We start from the raw sequence: 27733 nt of genomic DNA, 5'->3' as shown, positions 1-27733 counted from the left end.
TATTCCTAGAGGTGAGGGACTGAACCCCAAAGGTCAGTGGCCTGACCCCTCTGGGTGGGGCCCCTGCCCTCTCCAAGAGGCAGGTCAGAGCCTGCTCGGGCTCCGGGGTCCTGGGACGTGAACGTGGGGGAGTAAAGACGCCTGTCCACCCGAGGCCCTGGCTGTGACGTCACCGTCCTTTCCAGCCACCCGCCTCACGGGTCCAGCCACCACTGTGAGCATTTTGTCCTGCTGTGTCATTTCCACCCATCCCATGCACTTCCTGAGACTTGGCTCACGGGAAGGCGCCCTTCACATGGAAGATAAGTGCAGGGGCCACACGTGTCCCCTCAGCGCCCGGAGTGGCCAGAGGCCGTGTGACCCAAGCTGTGCAAATTGATTTTGCTAAATTAGGTGTTAAATTAAACATGAGGACCATGGAGTTTTTCCACTTCTTTAGTGTGACAGTTGCGTGGAATTCACTGATAGTTTTACATGGGCAGAGACTTGCTAACAAACTGTATTCTATATTTAACATATCTGCTTAGCATTCAGGTTTAATCACCTTCATTTCTTTACACTTTCCTTCGTGTTAGGCTAGAAATGAACAGACTAAACTGCAGTACGTACAGGCAAGTACATATGGTCTTTCCCTGGCCCGAGCGGGAAAATGATGCGCAGCTGGGGTTGCTGGCATTTGGAGATCGCGACAATGGCGGGTGGCGCGAGGTTTGTTAAATTGTGGTAAAATACACGTAACATGAAATTTCCCATTTTAACCCTTTTTAAGCGCACAGCTCAGCGGCATTAAGGGCAGTCAGGCTGTTGTGCAGACATCAGCACCGTCCTTTCCAGAACCTTTTCATCTTCCCCAAACGGAAACTCTACATGCGTTAAACAGCAGCTCCCCATGACTGCCCCCCAGCCCCGGCCCCACCGCCCACCTTCGGCCCCTGTGCATCGGCTCCCCCAGGGACCTCACATCAGTGGATCGCACACTACCCGTCCTTTTGTGACTGGCTTACGTCACTGAGCATCAGGTCCTCAAGGTTCATCCACGCTGACGTCAGAACTTCCTTTTTAAGGCTGAACAATACCCCATTGCATGAATGGACCGCATCTTAGTTATCCATCTCTCCATCGGTGGACACTGGCTGCCTCGACATTTTAGCTATTGAGAGCGATGCTCGCGTGAACATGGGTGTGCAAATACCTCTCCAGAGGCTGCTGCCAGTCCTTTTGGGCACACACCCAGAAGTGGAATTGCTAGGTCAGATGGTAATTCCACACTCATTTTTTGGGGAACCTCCATACTGTTTCCTATAACAGCTGCACCATTTTATTGCTGCCTTCCCCCCCAGCAGTGCACAAGGGCTCCAATTTCTCCACATCCTCAGCAATTTTCTGTTTTACTGACAGTAGCTGTCCTCATGGGTGTGAGTGGTGCATTTGGTTTCATCACAGACCCTCGTTACTGTCTCAGGCGCTGCGGCCCAGAGACCCGCCCTCACCTGCCCCCCTGCACCTGCCGCCCTCACCTGCCCCCCTTCACCTGCCGCCCTCACCTGCCCCCGTTCACCTGCCGCCCTCACCTGCCCCCGTTCACCTGCCGCCCTCACCTGCCCCCTTCACCTGCCCCCCTTCACCTGCCGCCCTCACCTGCTCCCCTTCACCTGTCCCCCTCACCTGCCCCCCTTCACCTGCCCCCTCACCTGCCCCCCTTCGCCTGCCCCCTTCGCCTGCCCCCTCACCTGCCCTTCACCTGCCACCCTCACCTGCTCCCCTTCACCTGCCGCCCTCACCTGCCCCCCTTCACCTGCCCCCTTCACCTGCCCCCCTCACCTGCCCCCGTTCACCTGCCCCCTTCACCTGCCCCCCTTCACCTGCCCCCTCACCTGCCCCCCTTCACCTGCCCCCCTCACCTGCCCTTCACCTGCCACCCTCACCTGCCCCCTTCACCTGCCCCCCTTCACCTGCCGCCCTCACCTGCCCCCGTTCACCTGCCGCCCTCACCTGCCCCCGTTCACCTGCCGCCCTCACCTGCCCCCTTCACCCGCCCCCTTCACCTGCCCCCTCACCTGCCCTTCACCTGCCACCCTCACCTGCCCCCCTTCACCTGCCCCCTTCACCTGCCCCCTTCACCTGCCGCCCTCACCTGCCCCCCTTCACCTGCCCCCCCTCACCTGCCCCCTCCCTGCCCCGCCCCCGCTGGCCCCTCTCTTGCAGAAGAACGAGTACCTGTTCACGGTGATGGCGGAGGAGCGGGACTCGCTGCTGCTCGGCCTGCGCTACTCGCCCACCCAGCTGCACTTCCTCTTCCTCAGGGAGGACGGGGCGCGCGCCTGGCAGACCCGCGTGTCCTTCCGCGGCCCGGCTCTGACGGACGGCCAGTGGCACACGCTGGTCTTGGCCGTGTCCGAAGGCTCCTTCTCCCTCACCAGGGACTGCGGCCTCCCCGTGGACATGTAGGTACCGCGGCGCCGGAGGGGTGGCAGGGGGCCGGGTGCTGCCGGCAGGGCTCGCAGGGCGCACGCTGGCCCGCGGGGCTCCGCCGAAGGCCGCTGGGGTCAGGCTGGAGGAGGCGCGCCAGGCTCTTTGGCTGGTGGACGTGGAACGGCCCCGCCCCCCAGAGAGACGGCGATGGGCGGGAGCGCCCGGGCTGGGAGGGGCCGCAGCCTGCCCGCTGGGGCTGGGGGATGGGACTCGACCCATCGACGGGGCTGCGGAGTCGGTAGCATCGAGGCAAGGCCCAGAGGAAGGTCAGAGTGAACTCGGGCACCAGGAGCCCAAAAGGAGCTGCCGCCCGATGAGGCCCAGGTCTTGCTTTGTGACTTTCAACCCATCACTTAACCTCTCTGACTCAGTTTCCTTTTCTGGGACGAGGGAGTAAATATTCACCAGAACATCACCTTAGTAGCTTTGACGCAACCCCGGGCACTCGAGAGCCCGAGCCCATCTCTTGTCGTGGCCGTGGCCTGGTCCCCATGGCCTGGCTCCCGGGTAAGCTGGGCCGGGACGACCCCCACCGGACCTCAGCGTCCCTCCTCGCTGGCTGGGGCTCGCCACCCTTTCTTTCTTAATCACAAACGGTCCATTTACACTGGATCTATCCTTATGACAAATATTCCTTTCAAAGGTAGAACCTCACTCTGCTTTGTCATGAAACTTGCTGGAATAAAAGATTCTCCTTAACACTTACACACTGTTTAAACATGCCTTTATCACAACTCCGCCCCACCATGCCCCGAATACACTGGGGCCTTTACAGGGAGCCGGCGGTGGGGCAGTTCTGGGATGGGGGCCATGTGCAGGAGGACAAGGCTGGCGGTGCGGGCGCTGGAGCTCATTGCGGCGCCGCGGAGGGCTCACACCCGGACCCAGGAAGCCTGGGAGCTGTGCTCGGAGCGCAGGCATTCTGGGACCTTGCAACGGCCAGCGGCAGCCAGACGGCAGACCCTGGACGGAGCAGGTGCTTTGACTAGAGGACGTGGCATCATGGTCCGGGAGGTGCTGGACAGTGGAGAGGAAGCACACACCTGGTTCTTCCCCCAGAGGCTCCAGCCACGCAGTCCCCTCCAGGAGGTCCCACGTCTTCCCCATCCCGAGTTGGGCCTCCACTTGCATCTCAAGACCCAACTCCAGCCACATCTTCCCACAGATCCCGGCTCACCGAGGTGAACCCCGTCTGGCCCCGACATCATCTGTCCCACGGCCCTGGGCTCAGAGGAGGGGGACGGGCTGGGGACCCCGTGCCGGGAGGAGCCACTGGAGACGCCTGTGACATGGAGAGGGGCCACTGAACACCTCCGCAGCACACGCTTTTGTAGAAGATCCTTGTCCTGGGGCAAAGAGCATCCCCCAAATTCACATCCGCTAGAACCGGAGAATGGGACGTCGTTTGGAAACAGCATCTCTGCAGGCATAACCGAGCTAAGCTGAGGAGTAGGCTGGCCCTGACACAGTGACCTTACAAGGAGGCATGGAGGAGAAGGCCGCGTGATTCAGCCACAATCCAGGAAACTCCAGGAGCTCCCAGCAACCGGAAGGGGTGGCAGGACCTTCCCCTGGAGTCTTCAGAGGGGGTACACCCAGCCGACACCCTGATCTCAGACCTCTGGCCTCCAGCACTGTGAGAGAACACACTTCTGTGGTTTAAGGCACCCAGCCTGTGATACTCCTTATGGCCGACCCCAGACATTGATACAGCCTCAGGCGGTGCTGCCCCCATCCTTTTCTATGTAAATAGGCCATGACCCTGCTCTCCCATGGCCCTAAAACCATCCTCCAATGTTTTCAGAATGGCTGATATGCCCTTCCCGGCCACCCTATCGGTGCAAGGAGCCCGGTTCTTCATCGGCAGCCGGAGGAGGACCAAAGGCCAGTTCACGGTAAGTATGGAGGAGCTGCCTGCCTGGACCTCCCAACACCAGTGCTCCTGGGGGGCTGTCACCACTGGTCTGGCACCCCAGTTTGACACTGTTGTACGTGCAGTTGGGAATGGGGAGCATAAAGGTTCAGTTGAGTCCCATGCATGCCGGGCACACTCCCACCACAGGGCCTTTGCACCTGCTGTGCCCTCCTCCTAGAACATTTGTCCCACTCCTGCCATGGCACACTCCCTATGACTTTGGGGCCCTGCCCTGTGCCCTCATACCATGGAGGCCTTCCCCTCCACTCTGAGGAGATGACACCCACACCCAGCCCTCTCATCCCCTTCCCCAGATTGTCTTTGTAGCCCTGACCACCTTCAGACCAGCGGTGTGTTTGCTCATTGCCTGTCTTTCCCTTAGAGTGCAGGGGAGCGGGGGGAACCTTGCTCCATGAGGGTAAGGGCTTTTGTTTCTTGCCGTGTCCAGTGTAAAGAACCATGCTCTGAATATTTACCAATGGCATGCTTGGATGGATGGATGGACAGAGATGGACAAGTGGATGGATGGATGGATGGACAGATAGGTAGACAGAGAGACGAACGGATGGACATATAGATGGATGAGCATTGTACCCGGTCACTGTAGGGCAGTCCACAGGAAAGGTCCCTTCTGTGGTGTAATCACCTTCGAATGGTGCACAGCTCTCCACCACCGCTCCCAATGCCCCCCTTACCCAACGGGCTGACTCCTCTCTCCTGGCTTTAGAGCTTAGACCCGCGCCCGCATTGCCACCCCTCCCTCGGGGGCTGGGTGGGCTGAGCCCAGTGGGCGGGGCCCGCTCCAGCAGTGCAGGTCTCAGTGCGCTGTCCCTCTCTCTGCAGGGCCTGGTGAGGCAGCTGGTCCTGCTGCCCGGCTCAGACGCTACCCTGAGGCTCTGTCCCTGCAGGACTCCTGAGCTCGCCCTGCTGTCCATCCCCCCTGTCCTGCGGGGACTCACGGGGAAGCCGGAAGATAGTGAGGTGCTAAAGTATCCCTATGGTTAGTAGGCCGCAGCTACCCACTCCCCACGCCGACAGTAGACCCTGGGCGCCTTGTCACTTCCAACCTCCCCGGGCACAAGACAGCAGGGCGCTTGGCACATGGATGAAGGGAACGCCGGGGCCTGACGCAGACACCCCGCAGGGAAGGCAGATGGTGCCGCCAGACCCGTCTCCCTCCCAAGGGCGCCCCCCATGGCTGTTTAACCCCCGCCTGGACCGTGCCCTCGATTAACTGCTCGTCCTGCCTGGGACCTGGGGCTGAGCCTACAATCTTGCATCCCTAACTCCCACCTGCTGCCTGCTTTGCCCCCAGAGCAGCGTTGGGGCCCTTTCCCCCCTTCCTTTCCAACAGACATCAAGCGTCAGCACCCCAGCCCCGCGGGGACCCCGACCTTCGTGAGGTTCATTGCTGTTTTCTGGGATCCCCCAGCCTAGAGCATCCCCAGCTTTGCCGTCTTTAGTTTGTGTTTGCACCTCCCCAAGGTAAAGTTAGTGTTGACGGTTTATTTAAGCCACATCCCCTGCCACGGAGAGTCTGAAACCCCTCCTCCCTACTAGGGAGGCGAGGAGACAGCCTGACCCTCTCTCGAGCCTCACGAGTCAGGGGAGCCCCTGAGCAAGTGGGCCCTTAGACCCAATCCTGGACCCGTGTCCCCAAATTCCCAGAGGCACACGGCCTCTGGGTTGTTTGCCAGGCCTCGGGCAGGAGTCGGGCCCCAGGCCTCTGCCAGGAGTCGGGCCCCAGGCCTCTACCAGGCAGATCAAGAGGTCGAGGATGCGCTCAGTGTCACAGACTGGCCGCCGGGGCCTCAGCGCGGACGTTGCTGTAAAGGGGCCAAGTGGCACCATCGGGGTGAGGGCTGGACCTGGGATGAAGCCGTGAGCCCTGGGGTCAGGGGTGAGGGGTCAGGGGCCTCAGAACTACGCAGAACACAAGTTGCGTGGACGCGTGCCAGCGAGTCTCAGATGGAAGCGGAGAGCCGTGCGGCGTGATGGCTCAGGGCTCTCAGCAGAGCTGAGGTCACGGGGAAGAACTAGGTGGGCGGGAGGCCGTCCTGCGTGCGGACGCCCCGGGCAGGCCATGGGCTCTCGGGTCTCCCTCCCTCCCCGAGACCCTGAGTGGTTCCTGGCAGCTCAGGGGGTGGAGCTGAAGGCGAAAGCAGGGGTCACCTGACACTCCCGCCCCTGCCCTCCTCCGGGGAGCACGTACCCACCGGACACCCGTCTTCCTGCCTCCCCGCAGAAACCGACATGAAGGTGACGCTGGGATCCCGGCCGCCGTGTACCAAAGCGGAGAACGCCCAGTTCTGGTTTGACGCCGGCCGCAAGGGGCTATACCTGTGCGTGGGCAGCGAGTGGGTCTCCGTGTTAGCAGGTGAGGTGGATGGGGCTCTGGGGACCTCGGGGTCTTCTCAGAGCCAGCGATACTTAGGGACAGGGACGACCTCCTCCCCCCCCACGGAGTGGTGAGCCTGCGTGCCTCACCTGGAAATGCATGCCCTCCTGGGCCCTACTGGTAGGCTGGCAGGTTCTCAGCTCTCGAGCCATCTAGGGGAGACCGTGAGCCTCCCTGAGGGGGCCAGCCCCGCTCCAGGAGCCCCACCTGCTCTCCTTACCCTCTCCGCCCACTCGGGTCAAGATTGGACGCGATGGTGCCGGGAGCCTGGGAGTGGTTCTGTTGGCGGGGAGGTGAGGAGAGGTTCCGTGATGCTCCCCAAGGGGGTCCTCGGGAAATGGGAACTGGCTCCGGGGGAAAGTCCCCGAGCCGTGGCCTCTACTCTCTAGTTCCCATCAGGGCACAGCCTTTCGTGGAAGCCGCAAGCCGTGGGAAACATCTAGTAGGGACCTGACATGTCAGTTCCACCCGACTAGTATCCCTGGGGGCTCTGCAGACCCTAAAACCTGTGCGGGGATGAGAGGCTCCTTTGCCGGGCCTCCGGGTGAGGGCAGCACGGCACTCAAGGCCACAGTGCTCCGGGTCATGGCCCAGGTCCCTGGGGTCACACCGCTGGACGTCCATCCAGGCTTCTGTTCTGGGGAGCATTAACTGGGTCTCTGTGTCTCTATCACAAGCCAAAGAAAGGCTGGAGTACGTGGAGGAGCATCAGAGCCTGTTCACGAACTCAGAGACACTGGGTATCGAGGTCTTCGTCATCCCTGGGGCCGGGCTCTTCGTGGCCACTGCCAACCGGAAAACCACGTCCGCCATCTACAAATGGGCCGACGGGAAGTTCTCCTCGTACCAGGACATTCCCACGCACCAAGCACAGTCCTGGAGACATTTCACCATTGGAAAAAAGGCAAGTCTGCATTCGGAGTCTTTCTTGATCCTTTTTACCTTGGGAAACCCCACAGAGCCCAAAGGTTGGGGCTCCTTATGTAGATTTTATGGGGAAAGGCACTTCTACTGGTTTCAAAGCCTCATGCGGTTCTAAATGCCTTTTAAAGTCAGACACGGCTGCACCTCTGTGTCCAGAACGTGACTGAGAAAGTCTGTTTGGCTTCCGCAAAATAGAGATCAGCCCATTTCTGAGATGCTCCCCAGCTCTGTGCAGACCCACCACTGCCTCCTTAAACCTTGGAGATAATCTGACCTAAACCAGTCTGCAGGGCGGACATCACGTCAGAATGAAAATAGGCCTCCATTCCCAGCCTTCCTTTACTCGCTCCATACACACCAGGGACACGTGATGTCCTAATGGAGGGGACAGGTGAGGATGGTGAGCTTGGCCCAGAGGCCTTGGGTGGGAAAGCCTCGTGGGCAGCCTCCCCTTCCTTCCACCAGGGCTGCTTGAGCAGTGGCCCATGGGTCGTGGCTAAGAGGGTCATCCCCTTGTGAGAGTTTACCCTTTACCTACCAGAGCCCGCCCCCAAGTCACTTGCTCACTAACACGTGTGCCAGGTGCAGCCCTGCCCTCACCTGGGCCCCCCCGACGGGGGACAAAACTGAGCGAAACAGACAGACCTCTGTTCCCCGTCGCTGCCGACCCTCAGGGTCCTGCGCTCCCAGCCAGCCTGGTGAAGGAGTGACTAGCCCTCTGGTTTTATGGTTGATGACATTTTAAAGGTTCCTATTTTTTCATTATAAAAAACAACCTGATATCAAAGAAAAATCGGGAACTTTAGAAAACTAAGGAAAAGGCCTGCCCCGTCCCCTAAGCAGTGGCAGAGAGTACCCGGGGCTGCTTCAGCCACCACGAGCGTGCCCCACCCCCGGGCTTCCGGCTCCTGCCTCAATCACACGACCCACCACCTGGCCTCCAGCTCATGCCACACGTAGGGCGTTGCCGTGTTGTCCTCGACTGCGTGCGTGCCAAACGTGTGCTTCCTGAGACAGCAGGGCGTTAAGATTTTTCCTCTTCACCCGGTGCTGAAGAGCATTTCCGAGAGTAAAGCGTTTCCTGGGTTTGGGAGACAGGAACGGAGCTCGTGGGCTGGTAAATGCGGACGCCGCTGCGGGTCTTAATGTGATGAAGACCTGGAGAGTCAGTCGTGGGCTCTTGGGCCCGCCCCAGGCCGTCAGTCCCGGCTCAGCCCCGGTCCCGAGGCCGATGTTCAGAAGCCTTGAGTGCCGGACCCCTCGCGTGGATCACCAGAACGCTGTCCCGGTCCTCTCCCCAGATCTTCCTGGCTGTGGCTAATTTTGAACCGAATGAAAAGGGTCAGGAGTTCTCTGTCATTTACAAATGGAGCCAGAGAAGGCGGAGGTTCGCACCGTACCAGAGGGTCCTCACCCACGGCGCCCGAGACTGGGAGGCCTTCGAGGTGTCCGGGGAGCACTTCCTGGCCGTGGCCAACCACCGGGAAGGTAGGGGCTATGGCCTGGGCTCCGGGGCCAGGGCAGGGTCACCTGCAGGGTTCAGTGTATCTCATTAAAAATGTGTAATAAACCACACGTGGCCCGTGTCCTCGGGCTTGGCAGTCTGACAGTGGCGTCTGAGGGAGGACACACCTGAGCACCCCCTCATCTGTCCTGGTAAGGGCGTCCCTGCCCTTATCCACTCTGGGCACAAACTCTGTGGGATGCAGTGGGTGCAGTGGGGGACAGTCCTGGGAGGGTCTGGGAAACCTGGCTTCTGGGCCAGGTGACTGCCCTGCGTGGCCACAGTGAGCCCTTCCCTGCCTTGTAGCTCTTGGGGGACAGGGCCCCGGGGGGCGGTCGGCCCTGCAGGGCACCTCTGGCCTCGGCAGGCTCTGCGGCTCAGCGATCACCTGAGTCTACACCTGCCGGGGAACTCTGGCGGCGGGCGGGGGGCCGGGGAGGAGACCCCACCACCGCTCATGGGCAGAGAGGACCCCAGGAGCCCGCCACCCAGTACCCCCCATGGGAGTGAGTGTCCCGGGAGAGGCTGGCCCAGCCCTGGGGGTGGGTGAGGAGCTCCAGGGAGCACGTTCTGGGCAGGCCTGACCGGCGGTGGGGAGCGCAAAGGGGATGGTGGACAGCGTGAGGGGTGAGGCTGGGGAGGGCGGGGGTCCCGCCTCCAGCGTGCTGCAAGGCCTCAGGGGGGTCTGGAGCCGTCCGAAGCCGGGGCCCCCGAGGGTTCTCATCGGGGCACAGAGGCAGGAAGGTCACATGAAGGGCGTTGCCACTGCTGGGGGCCTGGGGAGGGTGCAGGAGAGCAGGGCCTGGCTGGACTGGACGGGCTGCAGGGCCTGGGGCAGGGTCCGGGCGGGCAGGGTCTTGCCAAGGCCGCCGCGAGGCCACGGCGGCCCGTCTCCCTTCCTCCATGGCGCTCGGCTTCCAGGCAGCGACCACAACATCTACAGCGTCATCTACAAGTGGAGCCCAGGGGCCCGGCTCTTCGAGGCCAACCAGACCGTCGCCACGTCGGGCGCCTGCGACTGGGAGTTCTTCACGGTGGGGCCCTACGCCTTCCTGGCCGTGGCCAACGCCTTCAACGGCACGTCCACGCAGCTGCAGTCCCACCTGTACGTGCGGCTGGGCGGCAGCTTCCAGCTCTTCCAGTCCTTCCTGGTAAGGACCCTGTGCTCCCCGCCGGCCCCGCACCTCTGCCTGGCGCCTGGGCGACGCAGGACCCGGGCCGCACGAGCCAGGCCCAGGGCCCCAGCCCGGGCCTCTGCGCCCAGGCTCCTCCCCAGAATAAGGCTCAGGCCGAGCCCCTGGGACCCCGAATATAGCCTGGGAGCCCTAAAATGAGGCGGGAGGTCTGCCCTGGCACGGAGTTTCCGGCAGCCCGGCTGCTCAGCCGGGTCCCCTGGCCCCTGGGGGCCCTCCTGGTCTGACCCACCGTTATGTGGGCGCCAGGCTCTTGCCCCGGAGCAGCAGGCAGCTGGCCTCTGACCTGATCAGCTGTGGCGGCAGCACTGCCCACCTTCCCTGCAGACCTTGAGTGTCCCTCAGCTGGTCCCAGCTGTCGTGGGCTGCCCGGAGGGACCTCTGACCGAGGCAGCGAGAAGCCTTTATTACGTGGTGTGGCCCCAGATGCCCGACTGAACCACACACGAGCCGCTGGGTCCCAGGCTAGCAGGCGGCACTGGCGTCCCCTCTTCACGCCCACCGTGGTCTAGGGTGACGATGTGGGGCCCCAACCCTCCTCCCACCTTCCCTCGCCCTCCTCCCTCCAAGCCGCCCAGCTTGTCCCTCTCGGTGTCAGACCCCAGGCCGAGCCCCACGGATTCTAAAATCGAGAGTCACTGTCGGCATTTGCATCGTCCTGGCTGCGTCCCAACGTCGTTCGCGCAGATCCAAGGGCGCGGCTGTGATCACTCCCTTCTCAGTGGTTTCAGTGGTGGGATGACCTGCGTGCCACCCCTGGGGACAGTCCCTGAATGCGGTTCAGACTCTCCTTTCATGCCACAAGCCCACCACACGTGGCTCACTTCGTACGTGGACGCCATGAGCTGCACGTAATGTCTCTCCACAAGCTCCTAATTGCTTTTTCTGAAGTCTTTCCCTCCCTCTCCTTTCCTTTTCGGGGAAGAAAACCCCCGTCTCTGCACATGGTAATGTCCCCCGGCTTCCTGCTGGCCATCCCCGTCCCCGAGAGCCCCTGTGAACACCGCGTCTTCAGTGCCTCCTGAGTTCCCGCCTGCGTGTTGGTGCTCCCATCGCGTCGGCAAGGTCTCTGGCCGGTGTGCGCCCGTGAAGACCCCGCCCTCTTTTCCCATAATCCCCCTCCTGGGCCCTCCTGCCTGTGCTGTCCAGGCTGACTGTCTCTAGAACTGACAGTGGTCCCCTTTCTGGAACTTTCCTTTACCGCCCTCTTTGGCTGGAGCCACCGTGTCCAAATCTGATGTCCGGTGTCCTGGTTGACCTCAAGGTTGACACCCCGCCTTCCAGGTGCTCCCCGACACTCCCCAGTGTCCCTGCAGCTCAGCCAGGTTATGTGACCAGGACCAGCCAATGGGTGTTGATCAGAGTGAGCCGACGTCAATCCTGGGCTGAGGGTGAGAGCTCACCCCTCGCCCTCTGCAGCCACGTGGGCCACGTGCCCCGACAGCACAGCCACAGGCTGGGGGAGCCGTGACCTCGCCGGCTTCATCCCAGTGAGAGCCACCTTCTGTGGCGGGAAGTGTGGACACTCACGGTGGCTGCATCCTTTACCCTGCCTCATGTACCGCGTGCAGGGTTTTAGGGGGGAGGTCTCCTTGCAAACACTGAGGGCAGCCCCCTGCCTCCCCAGGTGCCTTTCCTATGACCTTCTCTGCCCTCAGTGCCCACAGGTTTCTTCGCAGTGGTTTCCTGTGCTTCCTGTTGTGCTCGGCCCCGGGCGTCCCCGGGAGTCCCGACCAGCAGGACAAATCCTTGTGAGTCCGAGGAGGAACCTGTAGGGGTTGAAAAGAGAAGAAGGGGCAGGAGACGCGAAAGAATGGAGGCAAGACAAAATCCTGATCAAGCCTCAAACTTTTATTGCTGCAGTAGCTGTATTTATACAGTACAGAGAAAGGGGGGCGGGATCCAGAATAAGGGAAGTACTTGGCAAATTATCATTGGTGCTGCGTGCGCGGGCTTTCGTTTTAGGCGCGGGCTTTTATCTCATTAAGCAGGAAGAGAAGCAGGATGTCGGCCATCTTCTAATGGCGAAAACTTCTTGGCTCCCAACATCCTGTCTGATTGGTCTCAGTGCCCTTTCAACCTGAAGGCGTGCGTCCCCAGGCCTGGGAGATTTTCTTCGTTTTTCTTGATCGTCTCACGCTCCCCTCTCTCTAGAACGGTTAGCCAGCTTTCGGATCTCCTGGATTGAATCTGTCTTTTCTTTTTCTACAACCTAGAAGCTTTCCTTACCTTTATTCTCTAATCCTGTTGATAAGCGTCTTCTTGTAATGCTAGGAATCGTGTTTTTAATCTCCAAGAACTCTTCCCTTTAACGGCATTCTGTATTCACTCTATAAATGCAGTATCTTCTTGAATACTTCTGAAGATAATTACAATTTTATTTTTATAAGAGTTTGTGTAATTTATTTTCTTTTTAAGTTTATTTATTTAATTTATATTTATTTTTGGCTGCATTGGGTCTTCGTGGCTGCACGCAGGCTTTCTCTAGTTGCAGCAAGTGGGGGCTGCTCTTCATTGCGGTGCACGGACGACTTCTTGTGGTGGCTTCTCTTGTTGTGGAGCACGGGCTCTAGGCACGCGGGCTTCAGTAGCTGTGGCTCGCGGGCTGTAGAGCACAGGCTCAGTAGTTGTGGCTCGCGGGCTCTAGAGCGCAGGCTCAGTAGTTGTGGCTCACGGCTTAGTTGCTCCACGGCATGTGGGATCTTCCTGGACCAGGGCTCGAACCCGTGTCCCCTGCATTGGCAGGTGGATTCTTAACCACTCTGCCACCAGGGAAGTCTGATAATTATAATTTTTTAAAATTTCTATTCTGTTCCTAGAACCAGCTCAGTTTCTTCCAGTATGAGTGTATGTGTATGTTGTAGCCTGACTCTCATGTTCTAGGTCTTTTATAAAACATCTGGAGGACCCTTAGTTTTCTGTTGATGTTTAACGTTGAGCCTGGCAGTGGGTGGCGTTGTCACTGGCCGCTGTGCCCCGGGGAGCTGGGGACCTGGTTGAAGCCCTTGATGAAGTGCCATGATGAAGACCTTCCTAAACTGGCCTCTCGCTCAGATGTAGGTGAGGCTGGATCACAGTGCTGGCAGCTACAGATCGATAATCTCCAAGAGGCACTCCCCAAACAGCTGCAGGAACCCTCCTCATATCACATGCTTGGTGTGACAGCCCTGCTAGGGACCTGTGTGGTTGACCAGAAGGCCGCTTGCCGGGCCTCTGTGCCAGGCTGCAGGACTGTGCTCTCCGGACACCACGGGAGTCTGCTCCCCTGTGCCACCGGCTTGTCTGCTAGATATTTGGAAACAGTCACTGCAGATCTCTCAGAATAGTCTTCAGTTCCTGCCGTTGTCCCCCGTGCGGTATGTTCCAAATCCCAAGGAGATTCTGGCCAATCTCCTTGAACGCCCCCCAGTGTGCCGGCTCCAGATATGTGAGACCCTGAAACTCTGCATTTCAGGCAGCATCTGGATTCAGCTCCAGTCTGCACCCAGCCCTGCCGTAGGCCTCAGACACAGAAGGGAGGCCGGGGCCAAGGGCCAGCGACGGTGCCAGCTGAGCCAGGGCAGGGGCCATCCGGGTTACAGGACCTAAAGGAGAACCAGCTGAGGGGTGTGACGTCAGCTGGAAGAATCACCCACAAGGGCGGGCGAGAGCAGGACCACAGTGGCTGTGAGAGAGCGTGTCTCTGGCCAGCGGGCAGAGTGACTGTGGGCGCTGCGAGGGGGCACTGCTGCCACCCGAGCCCGCAGACAACTGCGGAGCCCTGCCTGAAGGCTGCCTTCTCTTATGACCCGTGTTTCTTCATACTCGATGAGTCCTCAGAACCCACAAGGTCCCACTTCCATGTTCTGCCAGCATTTTTCATACTGTGTTTTGATCCTCTTAGGTCCTGGAGATGTCTTCATGTGTTTCCACTTGATTTGGAGCTTTGCACCATCTCTCACGGCCATGGGCTTTGAAGCAGGAGAGGCCGGTGCTTTGAAAGCATGTGTGGGTGGAGAGGTGCCCACATCGCAGGGAAACCTTTCTGGAGGGACGGCCGGGCAAGGGGCGCACGCCGGTGTTTGCGAAACTATGCACACAGACGGTGCTGGGAGGGGCGCTGGGCGGGGTCCCAGGGCTGCGGGGTGAGTTCAGCTCACCAGGAGGGCCCAGGCCATGCCCACGCTAGGTCTGTGGCTCAGGTGTACGTGGGAGGCTGGCTGCCCACCCTGGACGAATTCCTCAGCCCCACCCTCCAGACCTCCCCACCTCTCCCACCAGGAATCCTGGAACCTTCCTCAGGTGGCAGAGACCACAGCTCCAACCACTTGGCCTCGCCATCTTGGACCAAAGGAGGTCCGAGCGGGGTGTGTGCAGGAAGGAATGGGCTCTGTCCACAGAAATCCAGCCTCCAGCCGCTGGGATTTCTGCTCCCTGAGCTGTCTGGCTGTGGGGCCTGTGGTCACAGTCATCACGTGTAGACCCAGAATGGAGGGGCCGAGGGAGGGGAGAGGGGAATGGTGGACCAAGATGGTGGGCTTTATTACCTGGGAGGCGGGGCTGATGGAGGTGCCGCTGACAGAAAAGAGAACCGAGAGCAGTGGGAGATTCGTGGTGGGGGGGGAGGCACGCAGCTGAGGGCTGACAGGGGTCCCAGTGGAGACGGCCAGTGAACCCCAGGAAGCCGTGCGTCGGGGCAGGTGGAGGGGACGGGCAGAGGCGCTGCCCAGAGCTATCAGTGGGTGTCTGGGGATGGGGTGAAGCTGTGGGCTTGTCAGAAACGTAGTCACCACCGGGAATGTAGATGTCCAGAAACGAAGGAAAAGAAGGAGGCACGTCTGTAAGGAGGGTGGTGTGAGAGCGCCCTCAGCAGTCAGCGCCGGGAGGGGCCGGGCTCAGGTGCTAGCAGGGGCCCTGGCGCTTCCTCCTGTGCCTCGGGTCTGCTCTGTGAGGCAGGAGCGGGCAGTGGACCAGGCGGCCTGGGGAGGAGCAAGGTTTGGAGGGGCTGCTGGGCCAGGGGAGAGCTGGGAGGGGCACCCCCCTGAAGCCTCCTAGGATGGGACCCTCACCCACCTTAGCCAGCTGCCCACAGTGGGAATGGCAGCGTCCCCCCAAGGCCCTTTGGGGGGCTGCCTGCCTTCCCCAGGCAGCGCGCCCCGTCCCTCCCTCCCCAGGCACTCCCAGACCTTGGGTCTTTGCTCCATCAGAGCCGGAACCCGAGGGCCTCCTCCCCAGGAAATGATCCGCTGGTTACCGGGAGCCCACCCACCCTCAAGGGAGGCCGTCAGGGGTTCCAGGTGCTCCCGGCTGCCAAGTCCTGGAAGCACCATCGTCCCTCGACGTGCTCCAGAGCCTGCCAGGCCCGCAGCCAGGGGACTCCAGGGCAGAGCTCCGGGGGAATTCCGCTCAGGAGGGCGGGAAGGGCCCACCAGCCCAGCAGGTGCCTGGCCTCCTTGCTCCGGCGCCAGGCAGGGTTTGATGTGGGAACTGCTTCTTTTCTCCCTGGTGAGTCCCTAATGCGCTTAGAGTCCAGGAGCGGCCTGACCGCGGGGCCTCAGGCCCGCTCACGCCCTGCCCAGGCTGGAGCAGCCCTGGGTGGGGACGGTCCCCCATTCACTTCCGAGCGGGGGCAGCGCAGCCTCTGGCTGAGGGCGCAGGTGCTGGTCCCACCCTGCGAGGAGAGCTCATCGCTAGCCGGTGACTGTGAGCCGGGGGCCCCATGCAGGTCTCTGCCAGCCTCTGGCGGAAAAAATACCGGACACCCAGTTCATTGTGAATTCCAGATAAACAACGAATCATTGTTTAGTAAAAGCGTGTCCATACACATACACTGAAAAACCATTGTTTATCTGAAATTCAAATTGAACGAGGCGCCGCGTACTTGCTGTATCTGGCGCCTGACGCAGCCGCGCGCACAGCAGAGGTAGGGTGAGAGCACATCTCCCCCACCTGCTCCGCCCGCGCTAAGCCACGCCCACCTGGATGCTCCTCCCCACCTCGCTGCCGCTGGCCACGCCCCCGTCCTTCCTCCTGGGTTCCTGGCCCTTTTCTCCCCGTTTCCCAGGCCCTGACAGCCCCTTCACCGACCCCCATCTGCACGTCCCTCCCCCTCCGCGCTGCGGCTCAAGGCAAGTGAGCGGAGGGTGGAGTGAGTCGGAGCTGGAAGGCAGCCCTGGCAATCTGTGGGATACCCCCTCTTCAGACCAGCCCTGGCCCCCTGTCCTGTGTGGGTGTGTACACGTGCAGGAGTGTGTGTACACGTGCGTGCTTGCAAGGGTGTGCATGTATATACACAATGCATGTGTGTGCACCAGGTATAAGGGCGTACAGGTGTATACAGGTGGGTGTGTACATAAAAGCTTGTGTGCCTGCAGGTATGTGTACATGTATACACTTGTATGCATGCAGGATTGTATGTAAAATCGTGTCCATGCAGGTGTGTGCACGCAGGTGTCTTGTGTGTCTGCACACGTGCACGTGTGTGCAGGTGTGTGTGCGGCTGTGGGCGTTTCCCACTGACGTGGTCTCATCAGCGCCGGGGTGGGAGGAGCTGGCGATCGCACCCACCGGCCTCTCCGGTGGTTTCTGCGACCTGCCAGAGCTGGCGCGCGTGTCACTGCACACTCGTGCGGGTCTTTAACGTCGGTCGTCTATGAAGCGGCCACAGAGCAGATGAGGCTGGCGGCCCCGCGGGCCCGAGTGTCCCCACCAGCTCGGAAGTTTCTGGGTGACCCCAGGGGACATAGTGCCACCTCCGGAGCCGCGGTGAGGAGAGGACGCCAATGCAGAAAGGCCTCAGCCCAGCTCCTGGCCCGGAAGGGGTTGGCAACGCCAGGTGTCCTGGCCCCTGTCCTTGTCCTCGTGTGTCACTTTTAGCTTGAGCTCCCTTGTTTCGGCCCCTCAGGACGGGCCCAGGCCTGTTTCTACGGCAGCGGCTCTGCCCGGGATCGGGGTTCCGCGAACCGGGCGGCGACGCCCTCTGCTGGGCGTGGAGAAAATACCAAGCCGGGCGACCTGGCCGGGTACCGGAGCCGCCTGGGCCAGAGGGCGCGCTGGGCGGCGCGGACCCATCTACAAGCGGGGAAGGGACCTCCGAGGAGGGGCAGACCGCCCTGCCCGGTCCGGGTAAAGAAAAACGGAGCCGCTTCCCACGTGGCGTGGGGATGCGAGTGTTCCTCCAGCATCGCTGGGCATCGGGTGACTGGCTCTGCCCCCGCCACGACCACCTGCGTCTGGGGACGCACGGTGTCCCCAGGAAGCAGCCCGGTCCCGAGCCTGTGCGCTGCGTGGCTTCCAGGCTCGGTTCCTTGTCCGTCCAACCTGAGCTGTTCCCAGCTTTTCACTGTCATGAATAAATCTACTACAGGCATCTCATCAAGGCTTTCCGTGGGCAAATTGTTTTCATTTCTGAGTGGAATTCTGGGCCATAAGGTAGGCGGATGTTTAACTTTGCAGACATTGCCAAGCAGTTTTCCGAAACGATTCTACCATTTCACACGCTCCCCCGCACAGCATGAGCTCCAGCCGCCCCGCGCTCTTGCCAACACCGGGTTTTGTCTGTATTTGCAGTTTTACTTGTTGGGTGTGAAGGCGCACCGCAGTGTGGTTTTTAAGTCAAAATCCCCTGGTGACTAGATGGCGGGTTTCCATCCACCTGCTGGCTTGCTAGAGCCCCCTTGCGAAATGCCTATTCAAGTCTTTTACCCATATTTTATTTTATTTTCTGCCTTTCATTATTGATATGTAGGAGTTCCTTATATATTCTGGATACAAGCCCTCTGTCACATACATAGTCTTCTATCTCCTCTTTTTTGTGTTGATTCAATGTGTTGTGCAATTGTGCGTTCCAGTAATTACGGTATATGTATTCAACTTACTACAGTCTATTTTTTATTAACCATGAGTCCCTGTTAATATGTACAATTCAAATTCAAATTTTTTATTTTATATTGGAGTATAGCTGATTAATAATGTTGTGTTAGTTTCAGGTGTACAATCTATTTTGAATTAATGTTATACCTTACATATAATGTAATAACCTTACAACAACATGATTTCATTTACCCCTACCCGTCTGTCCGGCTACTGTGAGCATGTATAGACTCACACGTCTACTTAGGTTATAAGCTCCACAATTTATCATTTTTGCTGTCGGTTGTCTTTACACCCACATGCTCACCATTCCCAACGCCCTCTGCATCCCTTCCACAGACACGACTCTCCTTGTGGTGTAATCACCCTTCAGCTTCACAGCTTCCTTCGGTACTTCTCGTAGAGCAGGTCTGCTGGCAACTCATTCTACCACTTTTATCTGAAAATGACTTTATTCTACCTTGAAGGATATTTTCACTGGTTGTAGAATTCTGGGTTCATGTCTTTTCTTTCGTTTACTTTAAAGATGGTTTTCTGTTGACGTCAAGCTTCCACTGTTTCTGATGAGACGTCGGGTACCATTGGTACCACTGTTTCCCTATATCGAATGTGTCGTCTTCCTCTGGTGGCTTTTGCAATCTTCTCCTTCTATTCTCGGATATTTAAATATGATGTGTCAAGGTGTGGAGTTTCTTTTGTCTTTATTCTGGTTGGGGTCTCTGATCTTCTTGGATCTGTGGTTTGGTGTTTTTAAGCAAATTCGGAAAAATATTAGCCATCATTTATTTAAATGTTTTTTCTGCCTCATTCTCTTTTCTTTTCCTTCTGTGACGCAATTACACTCACGGTAGACTGCATTATATTATTCCTCAGTCATGGAGGCTCTGTTCACCTTTATTGTAAACTTTTTTTTTTAAACATATTTATTTATTTATGGCTGCGTTGGGTCTTCGTTGCTGCACGCAGGCTTTCTCTAGTTGCGGTGAGCGGGGGCTACTCTTCCTTGTGGTGCACGGGCTTCTCATTGCGGTGGCTTCTCATGTAGTGGCTCACGGGCTCTAGAGCGCAGGCTCAGTAGTTGTGGCACACGGGCTCAGTAGTTGTGGCTCGCGGGCTCTAGAGCACAGGCTCAGTAGTTGTGGCACACAGGCTTAGCTTCTCCGTGGCATGTGGGATCTTTCCGAACCAGGGCTCTCACCCGTGTCCCCTGCATCGGTAGGCGGATTCTTAACCACTGTGCCACCAGGGAAATCCCTATTGTAAACGTTTTCCCCCCTTTCTGTGCTTCAATTCAGGCAATGTCTATCGGTCTCTCTGCTAGTTCACTGATTCTTTCTTCTGGATGGTCCTGGTAGCTCTTGATCCCATGCAATAAATTTGTGAATACAGATATTTTCCTCTTCAGGTAGGATTTCTATTTGGCTCCTTTTAGAGTTTTCCTAGCTTTCCAAATCCGCCCATCTCATTGGTCATCACACACATATTTCCCTATAGATTGTGATCATAGCTACTGTAAAGTTTGCACTGTGTCCACCTGTTTCTACCTGCTCTTTCTTCTCTTGATTATGGGTCACGTTCGCCTGCCTGTTTCCCCAGGTGCTTACCTCTCTGGTCAGTTCCTTCAGCCTCTCAGTTGTTGTTTGTCTCTGGGTCCCTGGGATCTTGTCCCCTGTGTGTGCACCTCAGGAGCTGGACAGGACTTGAAAGAAGTTACTAAGGAGACATTGGGGCTCCCCCTTCTGGGGTTCCCTCCTTCGTAGGGTAGTCCCCTTCCATTTCTAGAGACTCTGCAAGCCCCAAACTCTCACCTTGGACTCCCATGTCCAACCAGCCTGCTGCCTCCATTCGAGTGCCGTGCCCATGCGCCCCAGGATGGGGAGTGCTCTCAGAGAAAACGTCAGATAAACATGCATCCAGGGGTCGCATCCCCTCCACTTTCCACCTGCCCTCGGCCCTTGTCCAACACCTTCAAACAACTGTGTACTTTTTTAAGCATCGCATCCAGAGTTCACGATTATTATAGCAGGAGGCTCAGTCTAGTGTAAATCTCTCCACCAGGATCAGAAACCAGAAGCCAAGAGGCAAAACATTTAAATACAATTTCATGCCAAGTGTCCCATCGGCGCTTCTGCAGCCCTCGCCAGCCCATGGGGAACAGAGTCAACCCCTTTCTGCTGACGTAGGAGCTCAGACCCCAGCGGCCTCCTCGGGCTGTGGTTTGGGGTCCCCAGGAGCTTCGGCATGCAGTTCCACCAGCCACAGGCCGCTCACTGCTGCGGGGAGCTGCCACATCTTCCCTGGCTCCACTTAAGCCCCTGCCGCTTGCTGCCTTCAGGGGTGGTCACTCCTTTTGTTTCTTCCCCACCCTCTCTCTTCAGGGCTCAGACCAGGGCCTGGATCTGGACCCCTCTGGTCCTCCCCTTCCCCATGCACCCTCATCCCAGCACCCCCGAGATGCTGGCCGTAACTTCCTCCTCCTGGGTCCCACCTGCAAATCAGCTCATGCAGCTCGAGGTCTGGGGACAAGGCTTGGCAGCCGGCTATTCACGTAAAGGTCCAGCCCTGTTGCCCCACGCACACCTCACCCTCCAGGGTGATAAGTGATTTCAGAGGGACAGCACAGGAACCCAGAGATGGGGTGGTCCCTAGAGCCAAAGGAGAGCCTCGGGCCAGGGACAGCGTGTAGTGAGAAACTCCAGAGGTCCCTAGAGTTTGCTTTGGAGTTCAGAGCCTGACTGGGGGAGCAGGGAGGGCTCCCTGGCAGAGATGTTGTAGCAGCTGGACCTCCTGGATGGGCACACTGGGGCGTGGGGGAGTGGGCGGCACAGGTGGTAAGAAGCACTTTGTGCAGATGGTCCCCTGACTCACGTGCAGTGAGGCTGGGAAAAAGCCGTGCTGGCGGGGGGGCCCCCACCTGGCGCCTGGAGTGCGCAGGGGCTGGAGCGCGTGGGTGGCCATTCCGAGGGTCTCCATTCACGCGTGCTCTTGGCCCCCTTCTCACCATCCCAGACGTTTGGCGCCGCAGACTGGGAGGTTTTCCACATCGGGGAGAGGGTGTTTCTTGCCGTCGCGAACAGTCACCGCTATGACGTGAAAATGCAAGTGCAAAACGACTCTTACGTCATCGACTCCGTCATCTACGAGCTGAACGTCACCGCGCAGACGTTCGTCAGGTTCCAGGAGATCCGCACCTGCAGGTACCGGGGCGCGGGGTGGGGGTGGGGCAGGGATCCAGGGGGACCCGCTTCCCGCCCGGCAGCCCACAGACGGCAGCGCGCCTGTGCCTCCCGGAAGCCGCGGGTGCCCCACCCGCTTCCCGGAGGTGTGACGTGGTCTCACTCCCCACTCCCTGCAGACCTTTCTCCAGGGCCAGCTGAATGATAGTGGCTCCTGTTGTAACCTTGACTCTGCTTTCAAACGATGTGGCTTGTGTGTGTGTTTTTCAATTAAATTCACAGGTGTGTGCAACCATCACCACAGTGACTTTAGAATATTTTCATCACCTCAAAAAAACCCCCACCCTTTAGCTGTCTTTGCCCCTCCCCCCACCTCCCCAGCCTCTGGCACCCACCAGTCTGCTTTCCGTCCCTCTGGGTTTCCCCATTCTGGACGCTGCCTGGGAATGGAACACATAGGCTGTGGTCTGTCGTGTCTGGCTTCTTTCACTCGGCATGTGTTCAAGGCTCACCTACGTTGTACGTCAGTGCTTCACTCCTTTTAATGACTGAGTAACATTCCACCGTATTTATTTACCGCACCTTGTTCATCCCTCATCAGTCGATGGATATTTGTCCATTTCCAAATGGTGTGGTTCTGAAGGGTAAAGATATGCTTCCCGTTACTGTCAGCGGCTTACCGTCCTGCTGCTCTGGAGGGAGAGCGGGAAGTCACGCCAGACGTTTGCTTCCTCCTGGATTAAAGCCGACGCGGCTCCCGATGTGAGCTGTGGGGCAGACAGTGTAAGTCAGCACTTTGCTGTTTGCGTCTTTTCCACGGCCTCGGTTTTAGAGCCCAGCTGCGACCGGCAGGATACCGCGTGGGGGCCACACGGCTGCCCTGCTGCCCGCGGCACGAGGCGCTGCCCCTCAACGAGCACGGCCACGGCCGCGACTTTTTTTAATGACCGAATCGTGACTGGCCATGCCTGGAAGTGGCCTGAGACAGGATTCCAAACAAGAGAAGAAGGAAGCAGTGAGGAGTCCCAGGGCCCCCACTGGCCTCAGCCCCCCTGCATGTCCCCAGGGACCCCCATGGGCCCTCTCACATCCAGGGTCCTGTAGGAGCTCTAGGCTAGCGCCCTCAGTGCCCCACTGAGAAGGAGCCCAGGGGTGAGTATCGACCAAGAGAGAAGGGCCCTCTACTGCCTGAATAAGCCACAACCCTGAGGCCACTGGAAGCAGATGCACCGGCCTGACCTTTGGCATCCAAGTGACTCCCACTTGCTGCAAGGCTGTGGCCTCGGTTTCCTTATCTGTAAAGTGGACACAGGACAGTAATGCAGTAATCAGAGTGGTGACTGGGGACCGTGGCTGATGCCCAGGTTGGCCTCCTTGGATAGACAGGGCTCTGGGATGTCCTTCCTGGAAGCCCTCTGTCAGACCCCTGGGAACTGAGCCATCTCTGAGCACAGACTCACCCTTAGCAAGCTCAGAAGGCACTTCCTGAAGACAGGATGCAGCGGTCTGTTTGCAGTAAGAACCACAGCTTGCAAATGTAGGGGAAAGTCTCTGTGTCAGCAGACCCTGCTGGCACCTGAACGGCTATCAGGGAAGGAGTGGGTGAGTGGGTGAGCTCACAGCCAGTGTCCTCAAGTTCCCGCCTCCAGGGGGTGCTGCAGGCCTTCATGGAGCGACCACGGGCTTGAGACTGTTCCTCTATTTCAACCTCTTCTAAGTGAGTGACCTTTGCACCCATGTTCATAGCATCAGCGTTGACACTTGTAACCCAAGTGTCCGTCGACAGAGGAATGGATAGAATGTGGTCCGTTCTTACAATGGAATATTGTTCAGCCTCAGAAAGGAAGGACGTTCTGACAACTGTGAAAACACGGATGAACCCTGAGGACATGAGGCTCAGTGACGTAAGCCAGTCAAAAAAGGACAAATGCTGTAGACTCCACTGATATGCGGTCCCTGGAGGAGCCAGATTCATAGGGACACACGGCAGGACGGTGGGGGCCGGGGGCTGGCGGGGGGGATGGGAGGGAGTGTTTCATGGGGGCGGAGTTTCAGTTTGGGAAGATGGAGAGTTCTGTGGATGGACGGTGGTGATGGCTCCCCAACAGTGTGAATGGACTGAATGCCACTGAGCTGTGCACTTAAGAATGGGTAAAACAGACGGTTTTGTGTATTTTAGTACAATTAAAATTTTTTTATTTAAAAAAGTGAACAATTAATTTGTATTTCCCGGGAATAGACCAACTGGCTGTGTGACTGAGAAAATCGCTCCCCCTTCTGTGGACTTTGGAAGTGGGACCTACCGCCCTGAATTCTGAGATTAGGGGGAGAACTGGCTGAACTCCAGCCCCCCGAGTTCCATGGCAACATGTCCGAGTGCCGTGTCCTAAGGTCTGCTCATTGCTTTTGCAGTGCTCTGGACTGGGAGTTCTTCTCAGTGGGAGAAGATTATTTCCTGGTGGTTGCAAACTCCTTCGACGGAAATACCTTCTCAGTAAACAGTATTATTTACAGGTAAAGGCCGTGCCCCTCCTCATCACCTCGGTTCACGTGGCGTGTGCTTGCCTTCCCCACTGGTGACCACAGGCTCAGAGCGAGTCACAGGTTATCGGACCCTGTGGGTCACCTGGCACCCAGCGCACCGGAGTGCAGGCTGAGTCTGGGTGATGCCCCTGGGTTAGCCAGGTGACCACTAGTCTCGCTGAGGCTCACGACTTTGGATTTGGCCAGAGATGCAGTGTGTGGATACACTAATTTGAGAGTTATTCGTATATTATCCTTTAAACGTTTCCATCCAGGCCTACGGTAGACCCCTCTGTTTTTCACGTGTCCTTCAATAAAATTTTACACTTCGTCATAGAGGCACTGTCGTGTTCGCAAGACCTTCACTTCTGGGAGTTTTCCTAGTTGTAAGCACATGTCCATTTCCATCTGCGTATCCTGACGATTAATCGTCGTGTCTGGCCATCCAGCCACGTTATCTCTTCCAGTTCTAATGGTTTCCTGAAAAAATGTCTGTGGGAGCTCTAGAAGTATAACACCTACAAATAAAAGCAACTTTGCCTCTGTCTTCCTAATGTTTTTACTGCTTATCCAGTTTTCTCAATTAGCTAGAAATTCCAGGATGATTTTGAGTTGTAGGAGCAGTGACCGGCCATTCCGTCTGACTGATGTGATGGGAACGGTCTGGGCGTTACACAGTTTGACAGGATGTGAGCAGTCTCACCCCGCGGGCATTCTTTAGTGCCTGGCGTGCATCTTCCCGGTCAATCTGTTGACATAATGATTTATGAGAGGTGACCTTGCACTCTGGTACAAGCATCACTTAACGAAGATGCGCAATTATTTAACATGTCACTGGCTACCAATCATTATGATTGATTTCAGGTTTTTGTATCTGTAATAGGAAATGAAATTGCTCTGTGATTTCTTCTGGACACTTGGTATGGAACCTAACTTAAGAGGCACACCACCTACACCTGTGGGCTGGGATAGTTTGAACAGTAGGACTAATCTGTTTTCTTTACGATGTGGTTAAATTCAGTTACAAAGCCGTCTGGGCCTGGTTCCTTTTCAATAGTGTTTGTGGAGCAGCTTGTCCAGTCTCCCCCGTGGCTATTGGTTTAATCAGGTTCTACATCTCTTCCTGAGACAAGTTTGCTTATCTATACTTTATTAGAAAAATCATCAATTTTCTTTAGACTTTCTAATTAATTGCTGTTTTCAACAAGAAAAAGTAATTTTAAAATTTTAAGTAATTTAAAACTTTTTCAAATCTTAAGTAATTTAAAATTTTTTTAAATTTTAAGTAATTAAAAAATATTAATTTTAAGTAATTTTTAAGTTTTAATTAATTTTTAACTTTTAAGTAATTTAAAATTTTAAAAATTTAAGTAATTTAAAAATTCATGTGGAAGAAAAAATTTTCAAAGATGGTCAAGAAAATGTTGAAAAGGAGAATAGTGAAGGAGGTCCTGACAGCCTGCAAATAAAGCAGTATGATTTTTGCTAAACATAAACAAATATGTAGAAGGAGTAGACTACAGTCCAGAAAAGAGCCGATCTTTCACAATCATCTAGTGTGATAATGCCATATTTCAGCTCAGTGAGAAAAAGACGAATTAATAAAATAATTTCCTGTCCATCTGGAAGAAAACACACCTATACCTCTGCTTCATATTATACACAAAGTAAATTTTATAAGGAGCAAACACCTAAATGTCAAAAATTCAACAACAGAAATATTAGAAGAAAAGCTAAGATGACTTTGTAAAACCTCAAAGTTCTGCAGAGAAGATGTGAGACCTTCCATAGGCTGGAAAGAGGCCTCCAGGCCGACCACCTACATTTAAAGTTTTTCTATGGAAAGGGCGTCCCATTCAAAATCAAAGGACAAACTGTCCACAACACATATGGCAGAACAGGAACCCCACAAATTAATAAAAGATTTGTTTTGAATTTGGAAAAATGGGCAAAAGATATAAATAGGGTCTTCAGAACTAAAAATGGACAATGTGAATAAACATGTTAGAAATTGTTGTTTCAGAGCGCGAGGATGACACACATCCCCCATCTGTTCGGACGCTGTTTAAAGACCCACAGTGCTGAGTGTGTGTGTGTGTTCGGTGGGGAGGGCTGGCCCTTCCCCACCAGGACAGGAATCACCCCAACCTTTCCAGAAAGTCATCTGGAAAAACATTTAAGTTAAAACTACGACTGCTTTTGATCCCGGCGGCCCACTGTGGGGCCTCCACCCAATGGAAACAGAGCTACCTGTCGATAAATCCCTTTTGAAGGGCAAAACCTAGAAACCGCTGACTGGGGCAGGACGAAGGGCTAGGTGTGGCATCCTCATGTGGGAGCGGGGGTCACAGAGCCGTGTGCCGGCAGTGGGGTTCCTGCATCCAAAGAGGGGTGCCATACCTGAGCTGTGCCAGGTGTGTGTCTGAGGGCCGTGCCTCACTGCCAACCCCAGCAGTGAGGAGGGGGCTTCAGCTCGGACCCCACTATTAACCCACCAGGAGGCCCTCCCCATCCCCCGCCCGACGGAGAAATCCGAAGGCAATCTAGGCTGGGAGCAGGACCCTGGGTGGATCAGAGCAGCCGCGGGGTCTCGGACAGGGCAGGTCCCCCCTTCCGGGCCTCAGTTTCTTCTTTGCAGGCTGAGAAGGCCCCTCCTGGCCCAGCTCCCCGTGATTGTAACCTGGGGGGATTGTGAGGCTGGGATGCTTGGCCCCTCCATGCTGTGCCCGGTGGGAGAAGCAGGTGAAGAAGGCCTGGCGAGGATCACGGCAGGGGGGGATACAGTGGGAGCTCCAACGCCCAGGCACCTTCTCCTTTCGCTGAGAGCAGCCTGGCGCCGGCGTCCCTGTCCCGAGGCTGACAGTCTCTCCCCACAGGTGGCAGGGGTATGAAGGCTTCGTGGCTGTGCACAGCCTCCCGACCTTCGGCTGCAGGGACTGGGAGACCTTCCGCACTGCTGCCGGCTCCTACCTGGTCTACTCCAGCGCCAAGGAGCCGCTGTCCCGGGTGCTGAAGCTGAGGACAGGGTGATGGGCCCAGGGACCCAGGAATGGGACCCACCTCGCCGTACCCCAGAACCTCACCTGAGAAGGAACCTCCGGGGACGGGGACGAGCCTGGGAGAAGCTGTGGCTTCCAGAGCCACCACCTCGCCACCCCTGGCTCTTGTCTAGCCAAGGATGTTTTCACTTCCACCCTGGTAACCATGGTGGCCGGACTCATGTGGCTCTGTGGGTGTCCAGGTGGAAGGCCAGAGCTGCTCCTGCAAGCCTGGTGTCCTGCAGGGATTTCGCTTTAAAGGAAAAGCTCATACAAAGTTTTACCTCAAAAACAGCGGAGCCTGGTCACCTTCCCGTGGTGCCCACCATGTGGCCAGATGCTCGGCTCTGCTTGGGGAGCCCAGACATGGGAACCGGCTTGATGCTGTCTGACGTATTTGTACCAGCTATTTACTGTATTCTGTCTAGACTGAACTATACTTATGGTGCTCTCTACAAAAAGCACTGCTGCGTCTGTGTGTTTCTGGCGGGGACTCAACCCTCATGGAGAGCAATCACCGGGCCGTAGCACGCACTCTGCCACCACAGCCCGATGTGCCCTTGGGTCCCCGGTCACCAACACGCCTCTCCTCTGCAGGAGCTTTTCCCTCCAGCCTCAGTTTACCCATGAATGCGGTGGGGTAGGGTCAGGTCAGGAATCCCAAGGATGCATGGCACGGGTCTTGTCTCCTCCCGGAGCCACACCCGTGGGAGACCCCGGGCCGATGGGACCCTCTTGC

General features: G+C 57.2%; 1 protein-coding gene across 1 annotated transcript in view; it reads left to right on the top strand.

The window, feature by feature from the left end:
- TSPEAR (thrombospondin type laminin G domain and EAR repeats) overlaps positions 1–27456 on the top strand; it is a 59807-nt gene extending 32351 nt beyond the window's left edge. The window contains exons 3-12 of the mRNA XM_065876768.1: positions 2206–2444; positions 4277–4367; positions 5231–5387; positions 6633–6764; positions 7463–7689; positions 9011–9197; positions 10135–10364; positions 21267–21454; positions 23846–23947; positions 26833–27456. Of these exons, the coding sequence (XP_065732840.1) occupies positions 2206–2444; positions 4277–4367; positions 5231–5387; positions 6633–6764; positions 7463–7689; positions 9011–9197; positions 10135–10364; positions 21267–21454; positions 23846–23947; positions 26833–26986 (1707 nt within the window). The 3' untranslated portion in view covers positions 26987–27456. The remainder of the gene's footprint in view (positions 1–2205; positions 2445–4276; positions 4368–5230; positions 5388–6632; positions 6765–7462; positions 7690–9010; positions 9198–10134; positions 10365–21266; positions 21455–23845; positions 23948–26832) is intronic.
- Positions 27457–27733: the final 277 nt, after the last annotated feature.

Source organism: Phocoena phocoena, chromosome 4 (assembly GCF_963924675.1).
Source record: "Phocoena phocoena chromosome 4, mPhoPho1.1, whole genome shotgun sequence".
Lineage (NCBI taxonomy): Eukaryota > Metazoa > Chordata > Mammalia > Artiodactyla > Phocoenidae > Phocoena > Phocoena phocoena.
The sequence above is the reverse complement of the archived record's forward strand: the minus strand, read 5'-3'. Positions and strand labels throughout refer to the sequence as shown.